This window comes from Corythoichthys intestinalis, chromosome 17 (genome assembly GCF_030265065.1).
Source record: "Corythoichthys intestinalis isolate RoL2023-P3 chromosome 17, ASM3026506v1, whole genome shotgun sequence".
Lineage (NCBI taxonomy): Eukaryota > Metazoa > Chordata > Actinopteri > Syngnathiformes > Syngnathidae > Corythoichthys > Corythoichthys intestinalis.
Genome location: NC_080411.1, coordinates 29,034,141 through 29,055,878, shown reverse-complemented (window position 1 = coordinate 29,055,878; position 21,738 = coordinate 29,034,141). Strand labels below are relative to the sequence as shown.

The window sequence follows — 21,738 nt, the reverse complement described above, 5'->3', positions numbered from 1 at the left end:
AAAATCCGAACGGAGAAAAAAACACTAATGCACGAAAAACGCACAGATCTTGAACGTACGGCGTACACATTTAAAAATCAGTGCTCACTTGTACAAATTACGCCGAAACCGTACAACTTGACAGGTATGTGTATATGACGTAGGGAAAATAATTTCATTTGCAAGATTCAAGTCAGTTTTATTTTTAAAATCTTAAATTTAAGAGAATAAAATCAAAATATTTGTCAAATATTTTACAGTGAGATGTTGATGATGAACAGGATATTTACAGTATATACCAGTATATTGTATTACATATGTATGTACTTGTTTTTGCAGAAAAAGTGAGACTGTGAGAAATGAGTTGTCATGGAATAACGCAACAGGTATTCTGGTGTCACTCGGGTGTTGCACCCCATCATAATTTACGTATTTCTACCGAGGCATCCTTATGTTCGGCTGCAAATGACCCGATGGCCCCCTGCTAGGTTGGCTTTACAGCTCCATTAGCCGATGAACCCTTGATTTAACCCCTCGCTAAGGATGCATTTGCAATATCGCTGCTGTTACATTCAATGTTTTTTTTTAGAATTTCTGAGAACAATGCTTGGTCATTTACCCAGGCAATCATAAAGAAAACGTGTTTATATTAAATTAAAACTAAGAATATAATATTTATAATATTCAGGTAGATGTCAATGTTTTATCATTCACACTTAAACGCTCCCACTGTTTTAAAAAGAGATAATGCTGCATTCATGCTGTTTAGTTTCAAGAACATATTTGCAGCGAATGATGTAATTTGTAGTTTTTCCTTTCTGTTATCCTTAATTCAGGTATATGAACCATTAATCCATGCATTTTCTTTAGCACCTTGCCCTTTTTTTGGGCCATAGATGAACTGGACTCTTTCCAAGATGACTTTAGGTTGTTTCTAACTATCTGTATGGAACCCTCAACCCCACACCCTGGATTGGTTTTAGTCAAATGCAAGACAAATACAAAACAAAAAAATGAAACAAACACCATATTTGAAAGCCAGAGCCGAGATCTGGACCTTGAACCTCTGACCTGTGTATGTTGGCCAGATGTTGATATGAAGCATTCGTACTGAAATAAAGATTTGCCTCACCCATCTCGTTCAGCCTCCTTCTTCTCCAAATCTTGTATTACATCCAGTAGGATCTTGATGGTATTCTGGCTAGTCTCTAAGACCCCCTCCAGGCTGTGGAGATGACTCTGAAGGCTTCGAATGTCTCGTAATGGCCCGTTGGGACCCAGGAGCTTCTCTGTCACTCGGGCTGGGTCCAACTTACACCTAGCTCCAGACACCAACCCTCCCAGAATCTCCTGCACCTGTCTCAGCGTGTCAGCTTGGGTAGGAGTCAGAGGCATTTCCTCGGAAACTGCACAACCCTTGGCCCCGGAATAACCCTGCTGGTTTGGAGGGATTGCGTGTTGGCTGTTGGGAGCATTGGCTCCTGCACAGAGGATTTTGTGTAGTACCCCAAGCTGAGCCTGAGCTGAGCTGAGACAGCTAGACTTAAAACAGGCCTTGGCGGGAGAAGACGGTTTTTCTCCCTTCACCACACAAACTGGTGGAGTTTTAGCCCTCTGCTTAAGAGAGCTGGCTCTCTCACAGAGCTTTTCTTTGTCTCTAGATTTTACATCTCCTTTCTTCTCTTTCTCCTCATCTTTATCCATCTCGTTGGCCTTGCTCTCTGCCCTGAGCGCAGGTGTACGGACTGCAGCCGTCGGCGGGTCATTTCCCTTTTTACGTGGCGTGTAGGGTGGTGGTGGTGGTGCAGGAGGTGGGAGTCTAATGCCCCTCTTTTCCTGAGTGTTCAAGGGGGCCTGAGAGGGAGGTGTGTATGGTGGTGCTGCTCGAAACGAGTACAGAGGAACGGCCTTTGTTGGCGTTGCGCAATGGTGCACATTCGGAATATTGACCAGTGGCGGTGGAGATTTGCACGTTGTTAGTTTTGGGACTGGAGAGGTGTAGATTGCCATGCCCATGCTGACCGAGGAGGCATTTTGCAATGGTTGACATGGAATGTTGCAGTGCGCTAGGGTTTGTATGAGGGTTGCACACGAAGGAGTTGAGGAATTGTGGAGAGGGCCTGCTGCATGGGTTGTAGTGTAATAGGAGATGGAGGTGCAAGACAAAGCAGTTTGCGTTACAATTGTGCATGGAGTTTGATTTGTAGCCGGATACACGTTTCGTGGCTGTGGTTGAGAAGCAGTTTGGTGTCTGGGGTCACAGGGAGCCACACCTGGGTTATTTACAGGAGCTGGAGTGAGACATGTGAGGGTAACTGGTGATGCCATATTTGGGGCAAGAGAAGTGCTGTTTCCAGTAGAGCATGCTGATGCTGCTGGCAATGGAGTGGAACAGACAGGTAGTACACTGTTGGATCCTGTCGGTGTCATATGAGTATAGTATGGGATGGAGTTTTGGATTACAGTGGTTTCAGAGCAAGAAAAAGGAAGGGCTGTGGAGGGAGGCGAGGAGACACTTGCTGGCTCAATTGACGAGAAGCAAGATGGCTCAGTGCATGCTTCAGGTTTCTGTGACGGTGCACTTGGAGGAGGCGGAGATGAACAGTAAGGCACAGTAGTTATTTGCGTGGGGAAAGGATCCTGTGTCACATTTGCCGCTATAGGACTCTCAAATTCAATTTGATCTGAGTTTGGTGATTCCAGCGGAGGTGGAGAAGCACAGGGGCTGGAAGTTTGCATCTGGGATGGTTGATGGTCTGTAGCTGAAGGCAAGAGAGAATCTGTTTGTATCTGTGTGGTGCACTGTGTAACATTTAAAGGGGGGGTCGAATTGGAGCTGCTGTTTTGAATCTTGACTTCGGTTTGAATTTGTGTAGTGCAATATTTTGAATGGGTAGACATGCACTCGGTTTGGACTCGTGAAAGTCTGATATTTGAATGCGGCAGAGTTGAATGAGGGGTCTCAGTCTGAGTAGGAGTGGTGCAATAGTGAACTTCTTTTCCAGGATCGCTTGTTGTCCTGTTCAGACGCTTTCTCCTCCGGACCAGCGAGGGCGTGACACTTCCCTGACGCTTAGGGCCATCTCGGCTTGACGTGTTCGGACAGTGGAATAGCTCGGTGTTGTGAAGGACTGATGGAGGACAACTATACCTAGAGATTTTTGTGACCTCAACAGTTGATTTCATGTCCGCCCTGGATGATTTTGGTCTCCGTTCAATTATAGTTCGATCTGCAGGCGCTTGAGGACCATTAAGATCCCTTGAGCTCGAGGATTCCTTATGGTTGTTTGTAAGGTATTCATCTTGGGAGTCGTGTTCATCATCACCATCTATGCCCAAAGAATCTCCTAGGCTGTGGGTACGAGTGTGCGTGGAAGAGAGCGACTTTTTCAGGCATGGTGAGGTTTGAATGGCTGTGCTGGTGCTTGGTTTTCGTGTCATTGGCAAGGTCAGGGAGTTAATTTGTGGTGGTGCCCAGCATCGACGAGTAGGACCAGGTGTCAGTGGATGGGGAGGGGCCCTGGCCAAAAAAGCAGCCACAACCTCGATTGTACTAGCCATGTCTCCACGCACTGCTCCTACCACAGAGGTCTGACCGGGTAGGCTGTCAGTATGTGGTCCATCCTTTCCCCCCCATGGTCCTTTAGGGGGCCTGCTGCTGTTTTTGCGCAGAGGATGAGGACTATCGCAGTCTGTCGTCGACCTCTGGTGGTTGCTGTTCTCTCCCGTGCCACTATTGCCGCTGCTGCTGCTGCCGTCTTCCAGGTCTTTAAAGCGAACCTGGTGAGTGCGGTTGCGGCGCCGCCTCAGTCGACTCTCAATGTCCGGAGAGTCACGATTGAGCAGCACCGAACGCACAGTCATTGTTCCAGACTTTTCCGCCAGGGCACTCTTCCCGTTGGTTTGGCCTGACAGCAAGTGGTTGGGCTCTTTGCTCACCATTGCGCTTTCCTCCTGCTCTCCCCCAACATCAAACAACACTGCGGGTAGTCCAATGTATCACAAAAGGCCCAGTTGTATCAGTGCATCACCAAGCAAAGTGATTAATCATTATTAATAAAGAAAGAGATCCGGCGTTTCAGTAAAGTTACTTATGGCATAACAGTTTTGGGTCGCATTTTGGGTCGTGCACAGGTTATCCCTTGTCTTTAACCAAAGGAAAATTCATATTCACAGGTCAAGATGGTGAACCGTCAAAAGGATGACAATAAAGTCCGTTATCTTCTACGTGTAGCAAGTTAAATAAATGCAGCATCAATTTTCTTCAAGCTGCTGCGTGTCTTTTGTTGCTCGTTTCTTCCATGAAAAAGATTCAGAGCAAATAAGCAGGGAGGAGGCAACCTGTCCTTCAGTTTTGTTTCCATCACATTGCCGGTTCAACCTCTCCAACTGCTTTGTCCTCCAGGCCAACAAGAGGAAGGGCAGCCAAGTTATAGACCGAACCTGCTTGGCTCTCCATCACACCCAGCGTCATTCGGCTTTTGTGGCTCTCACTTCCTTGGTTTTATTGCCCCTCCTTTCAAGCTCTTTTCTTCTCTTGGCCCTTGTTTTACTAAGTCATTTCCTCACGGCTCAATACAGTAGAAACTCCTATAAAAAGAGACAGAGAGGGAGGTGTGAGAAATTGTAATTGTTCCTGTATTATTAGCGTTTCTATTGAAACGCAGCACACTTCTTCCTTAGCATAATGAAGAAGTGATAAGGTAGGCAGCTATTTTAAAAATGCATGAGCTGGGTCAACACAGAATGGAAAAAAGAGATCAATCAACCCAGTGTAATGACAGGGTGGATGTGGCCAAAGAAAAGGCTCTACTAAACACAATAGGTAGGAAAGGAGATTGTAATTAAGGTCTATTCACACAGACTGCAGGCAATACTGTTTATGTATGTATGTGTACTAATGTCATTGTAGCAGCACTGACATGACTTAGTGCAGCATGTTGTGACTCTTGTCATATCCCTCACATGCGTGTATCATACGCAATTTCTCCTTTCCGCCATGTTTGAGAGTCAACAGCGGCGCTTCCAGGCTCCTTGATGATGCGCCATGCTGACACCATCTCTGATTCATCTGCTCGCCGTGTGACATTCTGTCCGCCACGCTCGGCTGTGCTCTCGTCACTCCCGATTCGACGCTGCTTCCTCGTCTATGCAACACTTGCATTTACTAGCCATCCCACTGACATTTAGGTTCACATTGTGCCACCTCCGTCACCCTGGTTAAAAGTGGTTTAAATTACAAACTTAAGTCTGGTGCAACATCTTACGCATCTGTACTTCACTTGAGTATTTTTTCTGGCACTCATTGTCCCTCAAAAATTTGAAAACATATATTTTAATTTTCCCTTTTCCAGAACATTTAAAAAGTAGGAAAAGGAAAAGTAAATGATGTAATGATGATTGTTTGAGATCTTCTGTTTTATACAGCAGAAAAGAACAGGGACAAAAGCAACATAATAATAAAAAAGAAAATTGTATTAACTATGCTCAATCAATCAACCAATCAATCAATCAATCAACTTTATTTGAATAGCTTATTTAAAAAATCCGCAAAGGAGTCCTATGTGCTTTACATACCATAAAACAGCAAAATACTTTAACATTCAAAAATAAAAGACAAGGTCATAAACAGTCATTGCACATTAAAAGCTGAAGAATAACAAAATGTTTTAAGGCGTGATTTAAAATCCTTAAGTGAAGGGGCCTGTCTAATAGTAAGTGGTAATTGGTTCCACAGCCTGGGCGGCATCATCACAAATGCACGGTCACCCCTAAGCTTCAGCCTTGATCTTGGGACTTCTAGAAGCAGGTGGTCAGCTGATCTGAGGGTTCTGGTTGGACTTTAAGGCTGAAGAAGTTTTGACAGATATGGCGGCGCAAGATTATTCAAACATTTAAGAACAAATAATATCTTAAAATGTATCTGGTAATGTACTGGGAGCCAGTGAAGAGATGCTAAAATCGGGGTGATATGTTTGCGCCTGCGGGTTCTAGTTAGGAGTCGAGCAGCAGAGTTTTGTACAAGTTGCAGACGGGCTAGTGCAGCCTGACCGACGCCTGCATACAGAAAATTTTGATAATCCACCTGAGTTATGACAAAAGCGTGAATCAATTTCTCCAAATCAGAGCGTGAAACAATAGATTTCACCTTAGCAATCTGGCGAAGCTGATAAAAACAGTCCCGTACAACACAAGAAATCTGCTTCTCAAATTTAAAATCAGAATCAAATTTGACCCCCAGATTTTTGACATAGTCCTTAAGAAACGGAGACAATGAACCGAGGTCAACATTCAGGAAGGCCTGGCTACATGGTCCGAAAACCATGACTTCAGTCTTGCTTTCATTCAAACTTAAAAAAATAAGTGAAAGCCACGACTTTATATCGTTGAGGCATTCAATGAGTTGACAGAAAGTGCCATTTTGCACCACTGGAAAATAAATCTGACAGTTATCAGCATACAAATGAAATAAAACACCATGTTTCCTAAAAAAAAGAACCAAGAGGCAATAAATAAAGAGAAAATAAAAGAGGGCCGAGAACAGATCCCTGGGGAACTCCGTGTGGAAGCGATGCCTTTTTGGACATAAAATTGGCCATTTTTACACAAAAAGTCAGTTCATTTAGGTACTACTTGAACCATTCAAGAGCCACACCGTGAATGCCCACACTGTGCTCAAGACGAGAAATTTACATCTCATGGTCTACGGTATCAAATGCTGCAAGTCAACTCAATATAATCAAAGCTCCTTGCACCTATTGACACATTTTTATGGCACACAATCCGAAGCCAATGAAATTTTTTGTCATCAATACTGGTATTGTATTTAAAAATTTATTTCATTGTATTATTTTCACTTATGTACTGTACCAAGTGCATTCAGTCAATTTTCTTAGAACAGAGCTTCTCTATATAGCATGTGATTACTTTGCCACCTTTGCTGGCCAATAACGTCTGATAACTGACAGGCTAATTCTCCGTACTCTCCCCCTCTGTTGTCTGTGGGTGAGGTAATTAGTGACGCCTTCGCAGCTTCCAGGTCATCTTGAGAGCGAGAGAGGAAGCGACACCCGAGGGCTGACATTTTTATTTACGCTTCTCTCTTTCTCTCTGCACTTTGCGCGGAAAGTATCTTTGTCATATTTGCGAAAAAGCACACTTATCGGGATTAACAATGATTAAATACGTAGCCTCGAGGCCAAATATCAAGCGCGTACACATGCGGATACGCTAATGGATTTAGTAAGGAATGATGGGGATTCCTGTTTATGTTCTTATCACCGCTGAGCCGCTTATGATGATTCACCTAGACTACTAAATCATTCCTGGGTACAAGGGCGAAAGTAGAAAGAGCGCATATTTAGCAAGGTTAACCTGCTTTGGAGCAACAACAGCAATTTAATGGCAATTGCAGTCATTTGTCCTCAGAATAGCATCATTGCCATATCATGTTGATGGCATCATCCAGGATTACCGTCTTTGTCATTGCCATGACGACCCCACATCACCCACTTTAATGGGCTGTAATATTGTCGGGGCGGCAGGAAATGACTCTCATGTTGCGTTGGTGTCACTGCAACGTTACAGCTGTGGCCAGTGTTTATGCAAACTTGTTTTCTGAAATTTAATTGTCTGGCTTCTGTGAATTATACCTCATAACAAGGATGTGCTTTACAAACGTTACACACATCTGTCCCCTTAACCATCTGTCCAGAGACAATCTTGTCCACCAAACCAGACGTTTATCGTCGAAAAATACGTGACTTGACATAGTAAGAAGGCAATGCCAGGAATTCAACGAAAAAGAAAGCCCAGTTTTATGTTGCTAACGTACTGGATGTCAATTCGTGAGTAGACCGTCTGTGGACCATTTGATAACAGGCTAACTGAAACTAGTGCTAGGCAGGTGTGTGCCAGTGGAGCAGCACTCATATTAAGTTGTATGGACTGCATAAGATGACAATAAAGGCTTTTAATTGATTGATTTATTGAACATTTACTTTGACTTAAAACTATTAACCATAACTTTATTACTTTAACTTTTTGCTTGCTTTTAAGAGTAATAGATTACACATTTTTTTGTCACATTCATCAGATACCAAAAAACAGAACTGCATCCGAATCGAAATGCATTTTTATCAGTAATATATGAGTATAGTTTTAATCAGAGATGGGTAGTAACATGTTATATGTACTCCGCTACATTTACTTGAGTAACTTTTTGAAAAAAAATGTACTTTTAAGAGTAGTTTTACTAGGGCATGCTTTTTACTTTTACTTGAGTAGATTTGTGAGGAAGAATACTCTTACTCCGCTACTTTTGGAGGAGTCGTGACATTTTTCGTCTTTATTCTTCATGTTAGATTTTTATTCATTTTTTTGCCAGTGATGCCAAGAGTAGCTCTACCAATTTCACCAATGAGACGTCGCAACAATTATCACGTCTCCATTACACCAATCTGACACAAGCTTGCAGTTCTATGATCACGCCAGCCTGTTCAATCACGTGGTGTCTTTAAAGCACTGTAAAAAAACAAGTATTCGAAAAAGAGCGCTGCGCTCAACATGACTCGAAAGCGCTGATTTAAACCCCTCTCCCAGTTTTTATTTGGCACCGATTGACCACGGAAAACCGGAGATATGATCCTTTTAACTTCATAATAGTAACTAGGAAGGAACTATTCACTATTCAAACTAGGAACTATTTTCTCCACTAGAGGGCACTCATGGTCTTTGGACGAATAATGCTTCATTTCTGTCTTTTTTTTTTTTCTCTCGTCGGAATTCAATTATTATTATTGTTTTTTTGTGAGTGTGTGTGTTTCTTTGGATTAATGTGGTTATGGAATAGGTTATTGCACAGTATCATTATAACAACAGTTCGTATAGATAAGTTTGTACTGAGAGAAAAAAAATACCATATTAAAAAAAAAAAGAAGTTACGATGTTACTCATTACTTGAGTATTCTTTTCACTGGATACTTTTTTACTTGTACTTGAGTACATTTTTTTGGATGACTACTTTTATTTGAGTAATATTATTTTAAAGTAACGCTACTCCTACTTGAGTAAAATTTGTGGCTACTCTACCCACCTCGAGTTTTAAGTACAAATTAAAAAGAAAACTACAGGCAGGCTATTGGGACTTCACATATATCAATAAAAGGTTTTAAATCATGGTAAATTGTCCACGAAAATCAGGAGATAATGCGTCTATCTCACTATTTTTGGAAAAAAATTCCATACCTGCGTATGTGCAAAATTATTTCAAGAACAGTTTGGCAAACTGTCCTATAAAAGTTTTGCTCTAGGCTTGCTAAATTTCATCCTTTCCATAGTTAGTTATTCTCTGCCATGAAGTGGTTACAGCTACAGTTTTGTCAATACGTGTACTGTACAACCTCAGCTCAGATTGTAATGTTTTACCAAATCATTACTAGATTGCTCAGTACTGTAGTTAGCATGTCTTCTCTTTTAATTGGTCCTTTTCGTGACATTGAGCGACAATACTTTTGAAAGGTGTTGTTTATGTGCCATGAAGGCGAGAATAAGAAAGTATCCCAGTGCAAACCCCTGGTACCTCGGCTGGTTCCCCCCCTTACAATGTGCACGCTGCTTCAGCTGTCCCCCTTGCTACATGTACACACTAATGGTTAACAACTCTTTATCCTAAGGCAGCAACACCTCAGTGAACTAGAAGTCTCTCGGATGTATGTCCAGCAGTTTGATCATGCAGAAAGGAGAATATTGACGACATACTTTAAGACATAGGTATCAGGCTCATCTAGCCCGCCAATTTGTTTGTGTGCTTCAAGAAACCAATTCGTCACAGACTTCATAATGTGTTGACATGACACATTCCCCATTCACTGCGTCACACCTTCCCGAGGGGGGCCGTCCCACACTCCGCTTCATTTATTAGCAGTCGGTCACATGCAGCGATCTAACGGCGGCTTTAGGTTTAAAAAGTACAAAAGCTGTACTGAATACAAACAGGAAGGATTGTCTCAGGAGTGATTTGTTCGAGGATTCAAGGTAATTAATATAGTTTTCATACCATGCATGCATTTCGAAACGTTGTGGAAAAAAATCAATGGGAGAAATCAGCTGCTACAGCATTGGCATTATATTTCGCAATATTTACGAAAAATAACTGTTAACTGCCCGGTTTTTTGCTTTTAACCAAGAATCGAGACTGTTTTACGTCCATATCGATAAAGAATTTAGGGATTTAAGCATTCATTCACAAGAATTTAACAAAAAAAGCTCTTTGTTTACATATGGCGGCCGCTAATTTGCTTAACGACAAGCATTATAGTTTGCAATATTTATGTTAAATCAATGCTAACTGCACGTTTTTTTTTACTTTTAACCAAGAATCGAGGCTGTTTTAAATCCATATCTATAAAGAATTCATGGATTTAAGCCTTTACTCACAAGTATTGTCAACGGAAAAAGCTCTTTGTCTGTGATATGGCAGCTGCTAATTTGCTTACTGTTTAGCAGCATTGTTGGCAATATTTGCGTAAAATAAATGCTACCTGCACGTTTTGTTTTTTGCTTTTAACCAAGAATCGAGACTGTTTTACGTCCATATCTATAAAGAATTCAGGGATTTAAAGGGTATGTCAACCCCTGGGGAAATGTTAATATTCCATCATTTATCCATAAACGCATGCCTTTTGTATTCATATCATGCCATTTCGTGTAATTATACACAAGAAAATGAGAGAAATTTGGATTGATTGTCAAGCTAAAACGACTGGCGCCCGAGATCTGGCAGATTGTGGGCGTGATGTCATTACAAGTGAAGAGAGTGCCACCGGCCACTAGGGGGGCAGCGCCTGCCTGCATCAATATAATTCCTTCTAGTGCGGGGAGAATTAGGGGTGTTTTGAGCTGTTTATGCTGTTGCATTGTGTTCGTCCTGCACATATTCCAGGTTCCCTCATGAAGAAACACCCCTCGTTGTCAATAAAAGAGAATTCAGAATTGAGAGTAAGGGGTGTTTCTTCAGGCTCAGTGCTTTAATACTGAATGGCGGCGATGATGGCAGACAATTTCCTTTCTAGTTTCAGCGACGAATCCGACATAGAAGGACGTAACGAATGTTCATCTAATGGTGACGAGGAGAGTTATGAAGCTTTAATTGGTGTTTTAGGTTACCAGTTTGAGCCCAAACGAACGCCAATGCAGCGTAATGAAACGGTCATTGAGGGGAGCAATGACACTGATGAAACATCGGCAACAGATCGTGTGGGAAACACCGAATGATTTGTTTTGCATTTCTTTTTGTGAAGCTGATACACTGTGACCGCAAAATAATGTATAGAATAATTATCATCTATTGCGCTATCATAGCTTTTCGCTCTGCCAACAGACACAAATATGAATGGGATCAGAGGATTTGTTCTATATATTTTACGAGCGATAATTTATACATGTGTCCAGTCCTGTATCCAATGCGTGATATTTTTTAATTATAAAAGAGTACTCACTCTGGCCATTTCGAGTTTGGCTGCTCCCCTCCTTTGCTTAGCCTTAGCATCCTTTGCCAGTCATCGTCCTCTTTCTTGATATCTCGGGACATTTAGGTGGCTGCGTGTGTATGGTGGGCACCGCATCTGCTTTGAGCAGCAATCTTTTAGCAAAACCCGATTTCACTTGTCCATAGTTCAAGAAGCTTTCAGGTGGAAAATGCGCACCACAGAAAACCGTGCCGGAGGCTGGGTCTAGAAAATTAGCCCTCTTTGCACGGATGAACTTTACCCATTGTCTGCGTAGTCCAGCTTTTTTTTTTCACGTTCGGGAACTCATGGATACTATATTCCGATAAATAGCTATTTGTACACCACATAGCACAGCAGTTTTGAACCATTTTAGTGATGTTTTGGTCAAACAAACCCGAACGCTACTCTCTCGTCGATAAAAAACAATGGCACCTGGCTCCGCCTCGACTTTCATTCACTTGTAGTGACGTCCCCGCCCCATTCGGCTGTTTCCGGAACACTTTAGGAAATGTTCGTCATTTTTCGATTTACTGCTCATTAATGTGATTGATTTTTTTTGGTTAACCTTATCAATATTTGTTATCTTGGCACATAACGGTTCTATTGATGTCTCACACCCCCTTTGCGTTTTCATACCCTTTAAGCATTTATTCACAAGGATTTTCAACAGAAAAAGCTCTTTGTCTGTGTTTCCACTCAGTCAGCTTTGACGGAGATAGGGCCCCTATGAATCGGCTTCACACCCCCTTTAATACATTATGGAGTCAATGCAATTCCTGTACAATGACTACATGTTTAATATTCAAATGCCAAAACCAGGGTTCCTAAAGGTTTCATCAAGTGAAATTTAAGACTTATTTTGTCTGGATATATAAACATTTTACATTTTTTCCATATCTTTGATCATTTTACCGTCCTTCTGGTTTTTCATTAACATCCCATTTCTCTCAAGTAATGTTGCAAAATTAAGAAAAATCAGTTTTAACTTTCACCCTGACAGATTTCCTTTGAGCCTCCATCCCGCCAGTCACACGGCCATTACCCTTACTCTTCCCAACTATGTCATCTTCATCCACTCCTCTTTCTATCTTCTTCCATCTTCTTATCAGCCATGCCACTTGTATCACCCTTGCTCCCGCTGAAGCAACAATGCAATTTCACATGAATCTACCCCCCAACACCATTACAACCTCCTGCACCCACCTCTGCGCACTTCCTCCCTCACAGTCTGCAAAGCACCCTCCAGTTCAAAAAATTTACGCTGACAATTTAATGAATGCGGACCCCGTTAATGGCGCCAGGGCTCGCTCCCGCGGCCGAGGCCAGCCCGTCCCCACGTGTGACATTTTCATGTTGAAGTTTATTGGCAGACTGGAGATAAATCACCGGATGGGAGGAAGAAGGTGTGCGAGCGCATAATACCACAGTAGTGCTCATAACTCTCTGAGGTTATTATTTAAGCTTCACCACAGCCTGCTCGCCTGCTGTTTACCACTCGCAGGAGGCTTTTTGTCACTGTTCCTACTACCACTGCTATGAGGTCATGTCTCTCAGAGTGTCTCTCAGAGGGAGGGAAGGAGGAGGAGAGACAGAGATAAAATGTGATAGCAGAATGACAATTTTAAATTTCAGAAACTCTTTGAATACACAAAATTATAGCATGAAATAATTAAGCCTATATTGGGAAAGTGACTATTTTTGGTAATTGAAAAAGACCTGGCATACACATATATATGTAGAAATCACATTTTGGGTTAGGTAGGCCACAATATAAATTAAAATGTTCATTAAAAACTTCTTTTTTTTTTTAATACTAAATTAAAAGATTAATTTTATATTTTTAACTAGCTCATTAGCTGTAGTTGAAGGTGCTAGGTATCCTATCCATTTTAAATGGTATTTAAAATTTTTGAATTTTTTCCCCAATTTTGGAATTCAACATAATGTCTCAATAACCGAAAGACATGTAAAACGTCTCTACTGCAGTACTTCTCAAATAGCGGTGCGCGCCACCCCAGGGGGGTGCAGAGCGATGCTGTGGGTGGCGCATGTGACCTTGGGGAACATACTTTTTTGTCGTACTAGAATAAAGTGTAATTGCACATGGCAGTGACGCGCCCATTTTCAGTAGTATTTTGTGCAGTATTTTGAACCAAACAAGAGCACACAGCAAAGAGCACTGGACCTAAAGACATACTGCCAACAATCGTCCCGCTTTGTCAGTGTTACTCAGTCAACCAGCGAGCACTGTTAACATCATATAAGGTGACATTCCAAGTTGCTTAGTGCAAAATAACCCCACACCATAGCAAAGGAGCTGACACTGCCTGCAGCAAAAATAAAAACTGTCCCTTTGTCCAATGACATGATCATTTTTGTTCTATGTTTTGTTTTTTTCGGTCAAATGAGTTAATGTGGCTAATCAGTTTGGAATGTATTATTATTTATTGATTTTATTAAATTTTATTGTTCAGTATCAAATGGTCAAAAAATGTACCTTGAGTGTATTTTTACAATTTGGATGGGACTTTTTTTTTAATTCAGGCAAATTGATGTGCTTTAAGTTTTTTCTCTTACAAACAAAACAATGTTAGTAAAGTTATACTTTATTGTAAGTTGATCTATATATATCTTTTTATATTTAATATAAAAACAGATGATGTTATGAAGGGGTGTACATAGGGGTGTAAATAATCATTTTATAGACAAATCATACTATTTACAGAGGCAGCAGAGAGTATGGGGGCGGGGGCAAAATATTTACATCTTCCGGGTGGGGGTGTAACAGAAAATAATTGAGATGCACTGCTCTACTGTCTAACTTAGAACCTACAGACAACAATAAATCCGCAGTTAATTAAAAAGTAATTGAATTTAGCACATGCGTAGATAATTGTAGTTTGTGTTTCACTGAATTTTGATAGCGTGAGCACTCTCAGGTGTCCGGCTATCAATTGTCAACTTTGCCATAACCAAAATAAAGCGTGTCTAATCATCCAACAGCTGTGCCCTCAATGTTTGGTTTCATAACTGCGATAAGCTGTAAAATGCTTTTTTGAATTACATGTCAAGCAGGCTGATTCTTTGAGTAGTGACGGGCTGCAAAGAACCATTGTGCACATTTTCCAACAACGCTAAGCAGTTTGGGAAATTTAGTTTTTGTATTCAGTCATATCTAATCAGAGTGACTGCTTTCTTTCCCTTTAAACTTAGAACATGAGTCACGTGCTAGTGTGCCAACATGGTGAACGCACGTCTGCACTGTGAGTGGGCACTTAAAGACTATCATACACAAGGACGCTAGAAGTCACTCACAGCAGGGGGTGCTGATGATCTTTTTTAGTATTTCCCATCCCAAAACAGCTGTTTCGGTCCAAATTTGTCATGCTCGTGCGTTTTATCCATGCTAGGTGTGCACAATGGCAGTAGACATGCATGCTGGATAGTTTACGTACTACTACTAGGCTACTACAAAGACAGCGTTCCATGTCACTAACAGTGTGTGTTGGAGTTTTTGTATTGGAATAAAAGCACCCGTGTATTATAATGCAAATACCTGCAGCTACACGGACGGCACGGTGACACACAGACTCATTTGAAAACTAAAAGCGTTAATAAGCCTCAGTTTAACACCCCCTTTTCACAGCACTACAATAAATTTCTCACGAATATCCAACAGCACTCTGCAGGGCGGCAGTTCAACAGCAACAACAAACAATAATATGGCTACAATGCAAGCATGTCTTACCTATTTGAAGACACCAAGGGACAATCATCTTCATTTTCAACTTTGATTTGAATTTTAGAAAATTTCGCTGTTTTTGTAGAAGAAAGTAGACAAAAATCGCTAATTTGTTTTTATGCCATGTTAACTCCTCCTCTGTCAACAGTTTACTTTTACGTTACAATTGCGTGTAATTCAACATGACCCAGTAGCAAGCAAGGTGTCAGGTTATTAACAAAAAAAAACAAAAAAACATATATATATTTAATTCCCCTAGATAAATATACTATTGTTTCCATTTTTTTTATTTTTTTATTTTTATTTTATTTATTTATTTTTTAACAAAAAAAAAAAAATCAACCAAAATCCTTTTTTTTTTATCCCCAATACTAGAGGGTGCTGCAGCACCCTCAGCACCTCAACGCCACTGATCATACACAAGAACGATAAAACTCCACAGAAGAAAGCCAAAGATCGGAGACCTCAGAAATACACGATTAATGTGTGAAAAAAATTATTGTATTGTCTAAGTATCTGTCATGAAAAGAATTTAACTCTTATATCAAGTAGGGTTGTCCCGATCGCATGTTTTTGCGCCTGAGTCACCTTGTTTTGATAATTTGCCAATACAGTGTCTCGATCCGCTTCTGGAAAAAAATATTTGTGTATTGTTTTTTTTTTTTTTTTAAAGTTCCAAACATGTTACAATACTGTACTTTTTACACTACTTCCTCTTCCGATTTTTCCAGGAGTGTTGCGAAGTATAAAACGTATATATTTTTGTATCTTTTGAACATGTCATTATATTTCTTATTTTGTTACTTTGTAGCCCATAAAAAGTAAAAAGATATATAAATTAGGCCTGAATGATATTGGAAAAAATTTACATTGCGATAAATATTGCCAAGGCTCCACATTTACTTTTTGCATTGGCTGCACTGGTGCGCCTAACTTTTTTCTTAAGGTGCACCAGCACAAGATGTAGGTGCAGCCACATCTTTCATTGCATCACCTTTAACGCCGTACTTTTAATCACTCTCCATATCATTCATATAATTTATATGAGTGAGTCCACTCAAATTCGCTCATGCTTTGCCGAGAACAGGCTCCAGACAATGAAGATTGACTAAACGATGATTTACACATTTGTGCCTTTGATCGCAGAGCTAGAGAGCCTTCACCCGCCAGATCAAAGTTTCAAACCTCCAGATGCACTACTGACCAAGACAAGCAGCAAGGGGGAATGTGAGAGGCTGTAGAAGAATGAAGCAGAAAAGCATTTTTTAAATTAAAAAAAAAAAAAACGATCCTTTTCACCCAATTCTGATCCTCTGAAAAATTCCGCTATCTTGATCTGATCGGGATATCCCTAATGTCAATGCTCCCCGGACACAATAATTACAGTAGGTATTTATTGTGAACTATTTTGTGGAGCTTCAATTGAGTGTTTCTGGACCCTTAGTTCGAGAACAAATGCTCTAAATAACTAGTTAAACATACATTTGTGCTATGTTTTGTGTATCTTAGAATGTGTATGTTCATTTGCTACATTAACCTATTATGAGGCACTCATAATGCTCCGGTGCTAGATGTCAGTGGTACTGAAACATGAGCATTCACAGCCATTCCTCTCAGTTTAGATTGATTGGATGTCTATAGGTGTCAACAGCAGGCAATGAGTTAAAAAACTATGAATTTAAAAAATAAATAAAACTCGGGCTGTCAAAATTATCGCGTTAACGGGCTGTAATTACTTTTTTAAATTAATCACGTTGAAATATTTGACACATTTAACGCACATGCCCCGCTCAAACAGATTAAAATGACAGCACAGTGTCATGTCCACTTGTTACTTGTGTTTTTTGATGTTTTGTTGCCCTCTGCTGGCGCTTGGGTGCGACTGATTTTATGGATTTCAGCACCATGAGCATTGTGTAATTATTGACATCAACAATGGCAAGCTACTACTTTATTTTTTGATTGAAAATTTTACAAATTTTATTAAAATGAAAACATTAAGAGGGGTTTTAATATAAATTTCTATAACTTGTACTAAAATTTATCTTTTAAGAACTACAAGTCTTTCTATCCATGAATCGCTTTAACAGAATGGTAATAATGTTAATGCCATCTTGTTGATTTATTGTTATAATAAACAAATACAGTACTTATATACAGTATGTTGAATGTATATATCCGTCTTGTGGCTTATCTTTCCATTCCAACAATAATTTACAGAAAAATATGGCATATTTTATAGATGGTTTGAATTGCGATTAATTACGATTAATTAATCTTTAAGCTGTGATTAACTCGATAAAATTTTTTAACCGTTTGACAGCCCTAAAAAAACACTTCAAATGTTAAGAATTTTGTTTGAAGTAACATTGAATACGAATGTATTATTTTATATATTACAAAAATAAAACTAGAAAAATACAATAACGAATACTAATAAAATGAGTATCAGACCAGAGACATTTAAAGCACCACCAAAGAGCACACATGTCCTCTACTGGCTTCCTTTGAACCTAAAGGCAACAATAATTCCGCACTTAATTAATGTAATTAACTAGCCACACAAAAATAAATATGTAAATCGGGCTCTGAGGATCGATGCATATAGTGTGCATCCCAAGAACATACATACCCAAATTTCATTCTGATATGTTGACGATTTATTTTTAGTCAGACAAGTACGAAGCAAGCGAATTTATGAGACCTCCCCCCGTGCAGTCTAAAAATGAAATAGTGAGACCTGGCATTCACATATGTTGGCATCACATTTTGGATCATGTTTGTCACAAAATGTTAATATTGTATTGCATACAAAACGTTAATATTGTGGCCTACATGACCCAAAATATGATGTCCACAGATGTGGATGCCTGGTCTTTTATGACGTTACATTTTTTTAAATTACCAAAAATAGACATATTCCTTATAAAGGGTTAAAGAACAGAAAATGTCTTATCACATTGTTTGGGCATGCTTCGATTTGTCAGACAGTGTCGAGATTTGGAGGAGGCGGCAGCTAGCGGAAGAGGAAGAAGAGGGGGTAGACACATTTGGTTATATTTAGTGACGTTGCGAGACCAACTGAGAGAAGTCCGACCAAGTGTGATGGAGGAGGCGGTAAAAGACAAGGCAAAGAGAGGAGGACGAGGGGGTGCAGAAAAGAGGAAATGTCACGGCTCGGGTTCAGTGGAGTGGTAAATCAGGAGCATCAGCATGTCAGGGTGTTTAAGGAGGAACTGGAGAGGAACTAAGAAAAGCTATATGATCAGCAGTGGGCTAGGGAAACACACTGCCATCATAGGAATTTACAACCAAGGCGCACACCAAGCTTCGTGTTGTTGGAGATGTGCTTGCAGATTGTTATTTTGTCAGCTCAGCATTGCAAAGCCTCGCAGGGGAAGGACGTGGGCTTGTTTTATTTGACATGCTACAACTGGATAAGATGTTGAAATGCAAAACCTGCAAGAATGACATGGATACAGTGTTCCAAATGCTATCGCAGAGATCATAACAAGAAAAAGTGAGAGACTTCATTGAATCTAAAGGGAGGGGGACTTCAGTGAGGAGCACGTACTGACGAGGAGTCAAAATATATTGTATTTTAACCATAATACAGTATAGTGGTGCCTTGAGAGTTACAGGTTTAATTCAATATGTGACCAGAAAAATACCACAAATCTTCTGTTCCCATTGAAATGAATGGAAGTGCTTTTAGCCCATTCCGGTCCAAACTCCCAAAAAAAGTAATATATCTTTAATATAACAAATATCACTCTGTCTTACTATACTACTTATAAATCCATAATATATATTTCTTTTTTTTATTAAAGGTGACCTTGCATGGAATTTCTCCATTTTTCCCCATGGTTTGATGCATAAGATAGATAAATATGAGTGCATGACCTGGTAGAAATCATCTAAGCGGTTTGTGATTTGATTGCAATTGCTTTTGTAAGTAAGAGAGCTCTGTAAATGAGCGTATTCTAAATCAGTGATGGTTTGAAAATTTTAAAAAATGATTATAAAACAATAATCGTAATAATGTAAGATCCCCTTTAATGAATTAAATCAATTTCATAACCATACAGTCATGGACGAAATTATTGACACACCTGGGATTTTTTTTTTTGGTGTTCTTTTCTTTGTAGGCCTCATTCATTTTTTCTGGCACTGGTTACCTTGACAATGTGCAAGGAGTCATGAAATATGGAGACTATCAAAATGTTATGGGCCGGAATGTAGGGTGTAGTGTCAGAAAACTGGGTCTGCATCAGAGGTCATGGGTGTTCCAACAGGACAATGACCCAAAACATACCTCAAATAGCACCAAGAAATGGTTGGAGACCAGTACCCAGTCCCAGAAAAAAGAATGAAGCCTACAAAGAAAAAAAACAGTGCCTATAGTCACACATGGTGGAAGTCCAATGATGTTTTTGGGGTTGTTTTGCTACCTCTGGCACTGGGTGCCTTGACAGTGTGCAAGGAGTCATGAAATATGGAGACTATCAAAATGTTTTGGTCCGGAATGTAGGGTGTATTTTCAGAAAACTGGGTCTGTATCAGAGGTCATGGGTGTTCCAACAGGACAATGACCCAAAACATACCTCAAATAGAACCAAGAAATGGTTGGAGACCAGTACCCGGTGGAAGTCCAATGATGTTTTTGGGGTTGTTTTGCTACCTCTGGCACTGGGTGCCTTGACAGTGTGCAAGGAGTCATGAAATCTGGAAAATATCAAAACGTTTCGGGCTGCAGTGTAGCATGTAGTGTCAAAAAAATGGGTCTGCGTAAGAGGTCATGGGTGATCCAACAGAACAATGACCCAAAACATACTGCACCTCAAATAGCACCAAGAAATGGTTGGAGACAAAGCTCTGGAGAATTCTGAGGTGCCCATCAATGAGTCCGGATCTAAATCATGTTTAGCACTATTGACGGATCTTAAAATTGCTGTTGCAAGAAGGCATCCTTCAATTCTGAGAGAGCTGTACCAGTTCGCAAAAGAAGAGTGTTACACAATTCCATCAGGAAGGTGCACGAAACTTGCTGATGGTTATAGGAAGCCATTGCTTTCTGTTATTTCTTCCAAATGATGTACAACCAAATATTAAGGTGAGGGTGCCAACAATTTTGTCCAGCCTATTTTCTGAGTTTTGTCTAAAATTGTGTCAATTTTGACTGTTTTCCTCAGCTGTTTTTTGTTTTTCCAATGCACATCCAAGAAATGAACACATTTACTCAGAAAACATTTGTAATTGCATTCATTTCTGTGAGAAATTCTGTATTTTCTGGAAAAATTCCACTGGTGCCAATAATGTCGTCCATGACTGTATATTAAGTGTTCTTCTAAAATATATGCCTCTGGGCATTGTTATATTATCAAACCAAATGTCTTGCTCCCCTACATGTTATCATATACACATTGCTTCAGGGAATTTAAGACAATAACACCAATACTCTTTGTTTGCATGTTTATGCCGTTTTACATTGTTTGCAACTAACAAGATAAACAGAGCATTGTAAGGCAAAATTGACTGTTTGTTTCAATGACACACCAAAAAACAGGTACCGCATTTTTGGACCCAAGTTTAAGTCGCAGCAGCCAAAAATTCAAAACACAGTGAAAAAAAAACATGTGAGACGCACTGGAGTATATCGTATTGGCTCGAATATAAGACGGCCCTGATTATAGGACGACCCCCTCTTTCTCAAGACCCAAGTTTGAAAAAACACTTTTTGAATACCAAATTAATTTTTATACAGAAAATAATTACAGTACATCCGAAACAAATGATTATAACTATATATTTGAGAGAAAAAGCATGTTATTTTGCCTCATTCAAATCCTAATATCTGAACATTTAAATATGTAAACTAAAGTGCAATCACATTCGTAAATGAATGGCTTCTGGTTTTTGAAATATATATAAACCTTGTGGGTATATAAAATAATAAAAATAAAATATATATATATTTTTTAAAATCTCAATAAATATTGTGATAAAACAACAAAATTGCAATAACTGCATTAACCATCAAAGAAAGTGAAGTCTAACTGTAACTGTAGTCTCGAAACAAATCTGAATAAGGAAAAAAATTGCAATAAAATAATGCAAACTAGTTAAACTAAAAAGAGTAGCTGAGATCTGTCATGACAGAACATCGTTTCAATGATATCTGGCGCCATATAGCGTGGTGAATGGGGAGAGTGGCTGAGATCTGTCATGACAGAACATTGTTTCAATGATATTTGGCGCCATCTAGTGTCGTGAATTGGTACAATGTCTAGACCGCGAATATAGGAAGACCCCCTCTTTTTCAGTGTTATTTCAATGCAAAAAAACCCCGTCTTATATTCGGGCCGATACGGTAAATTGAATTTTGGCGAGGTCATTTTATTTAATCAGAGACCAAACACAACAATCATGCCTTCTGTATTCTGGTGCAGTATGTGTAAACATATTAGCAGTTATTCAGATAACGATAAGCAAAACAAACTCCTGATC

The 21,738-nt window shown here is 39.8% G+C and overlaps 1 protein-coding gene across 3 annotated transcripts in view; it reads right to left on the bottom strand.

Annotated features, from left to right (window-relative positions):
• Positions 1 to 21,738, bottom strand: part of LOC130906019 (mucin-2) — a 90,447-nt gene that overhangs the window by 63,438 nt on the left and 5,271 nt on the right. For all 3 annotated transcript variants that reach the window (XM_057819885.1, XM_057819883.1, XM_057819884.1), the window contains exon 2: positions 1,112 to 4,569. In XM_057819885.1, the coding sequence (XP_057675868.1) occupies positions 1,112 to 3,921 (2,810 nt within the window). In that variant the 5' untranslated portion in view covers positions 3,922 to 4,569. The remainder of the gene's footprint in view (positions 1 to 1,111; positions 4,570 to 21,738) is intronic.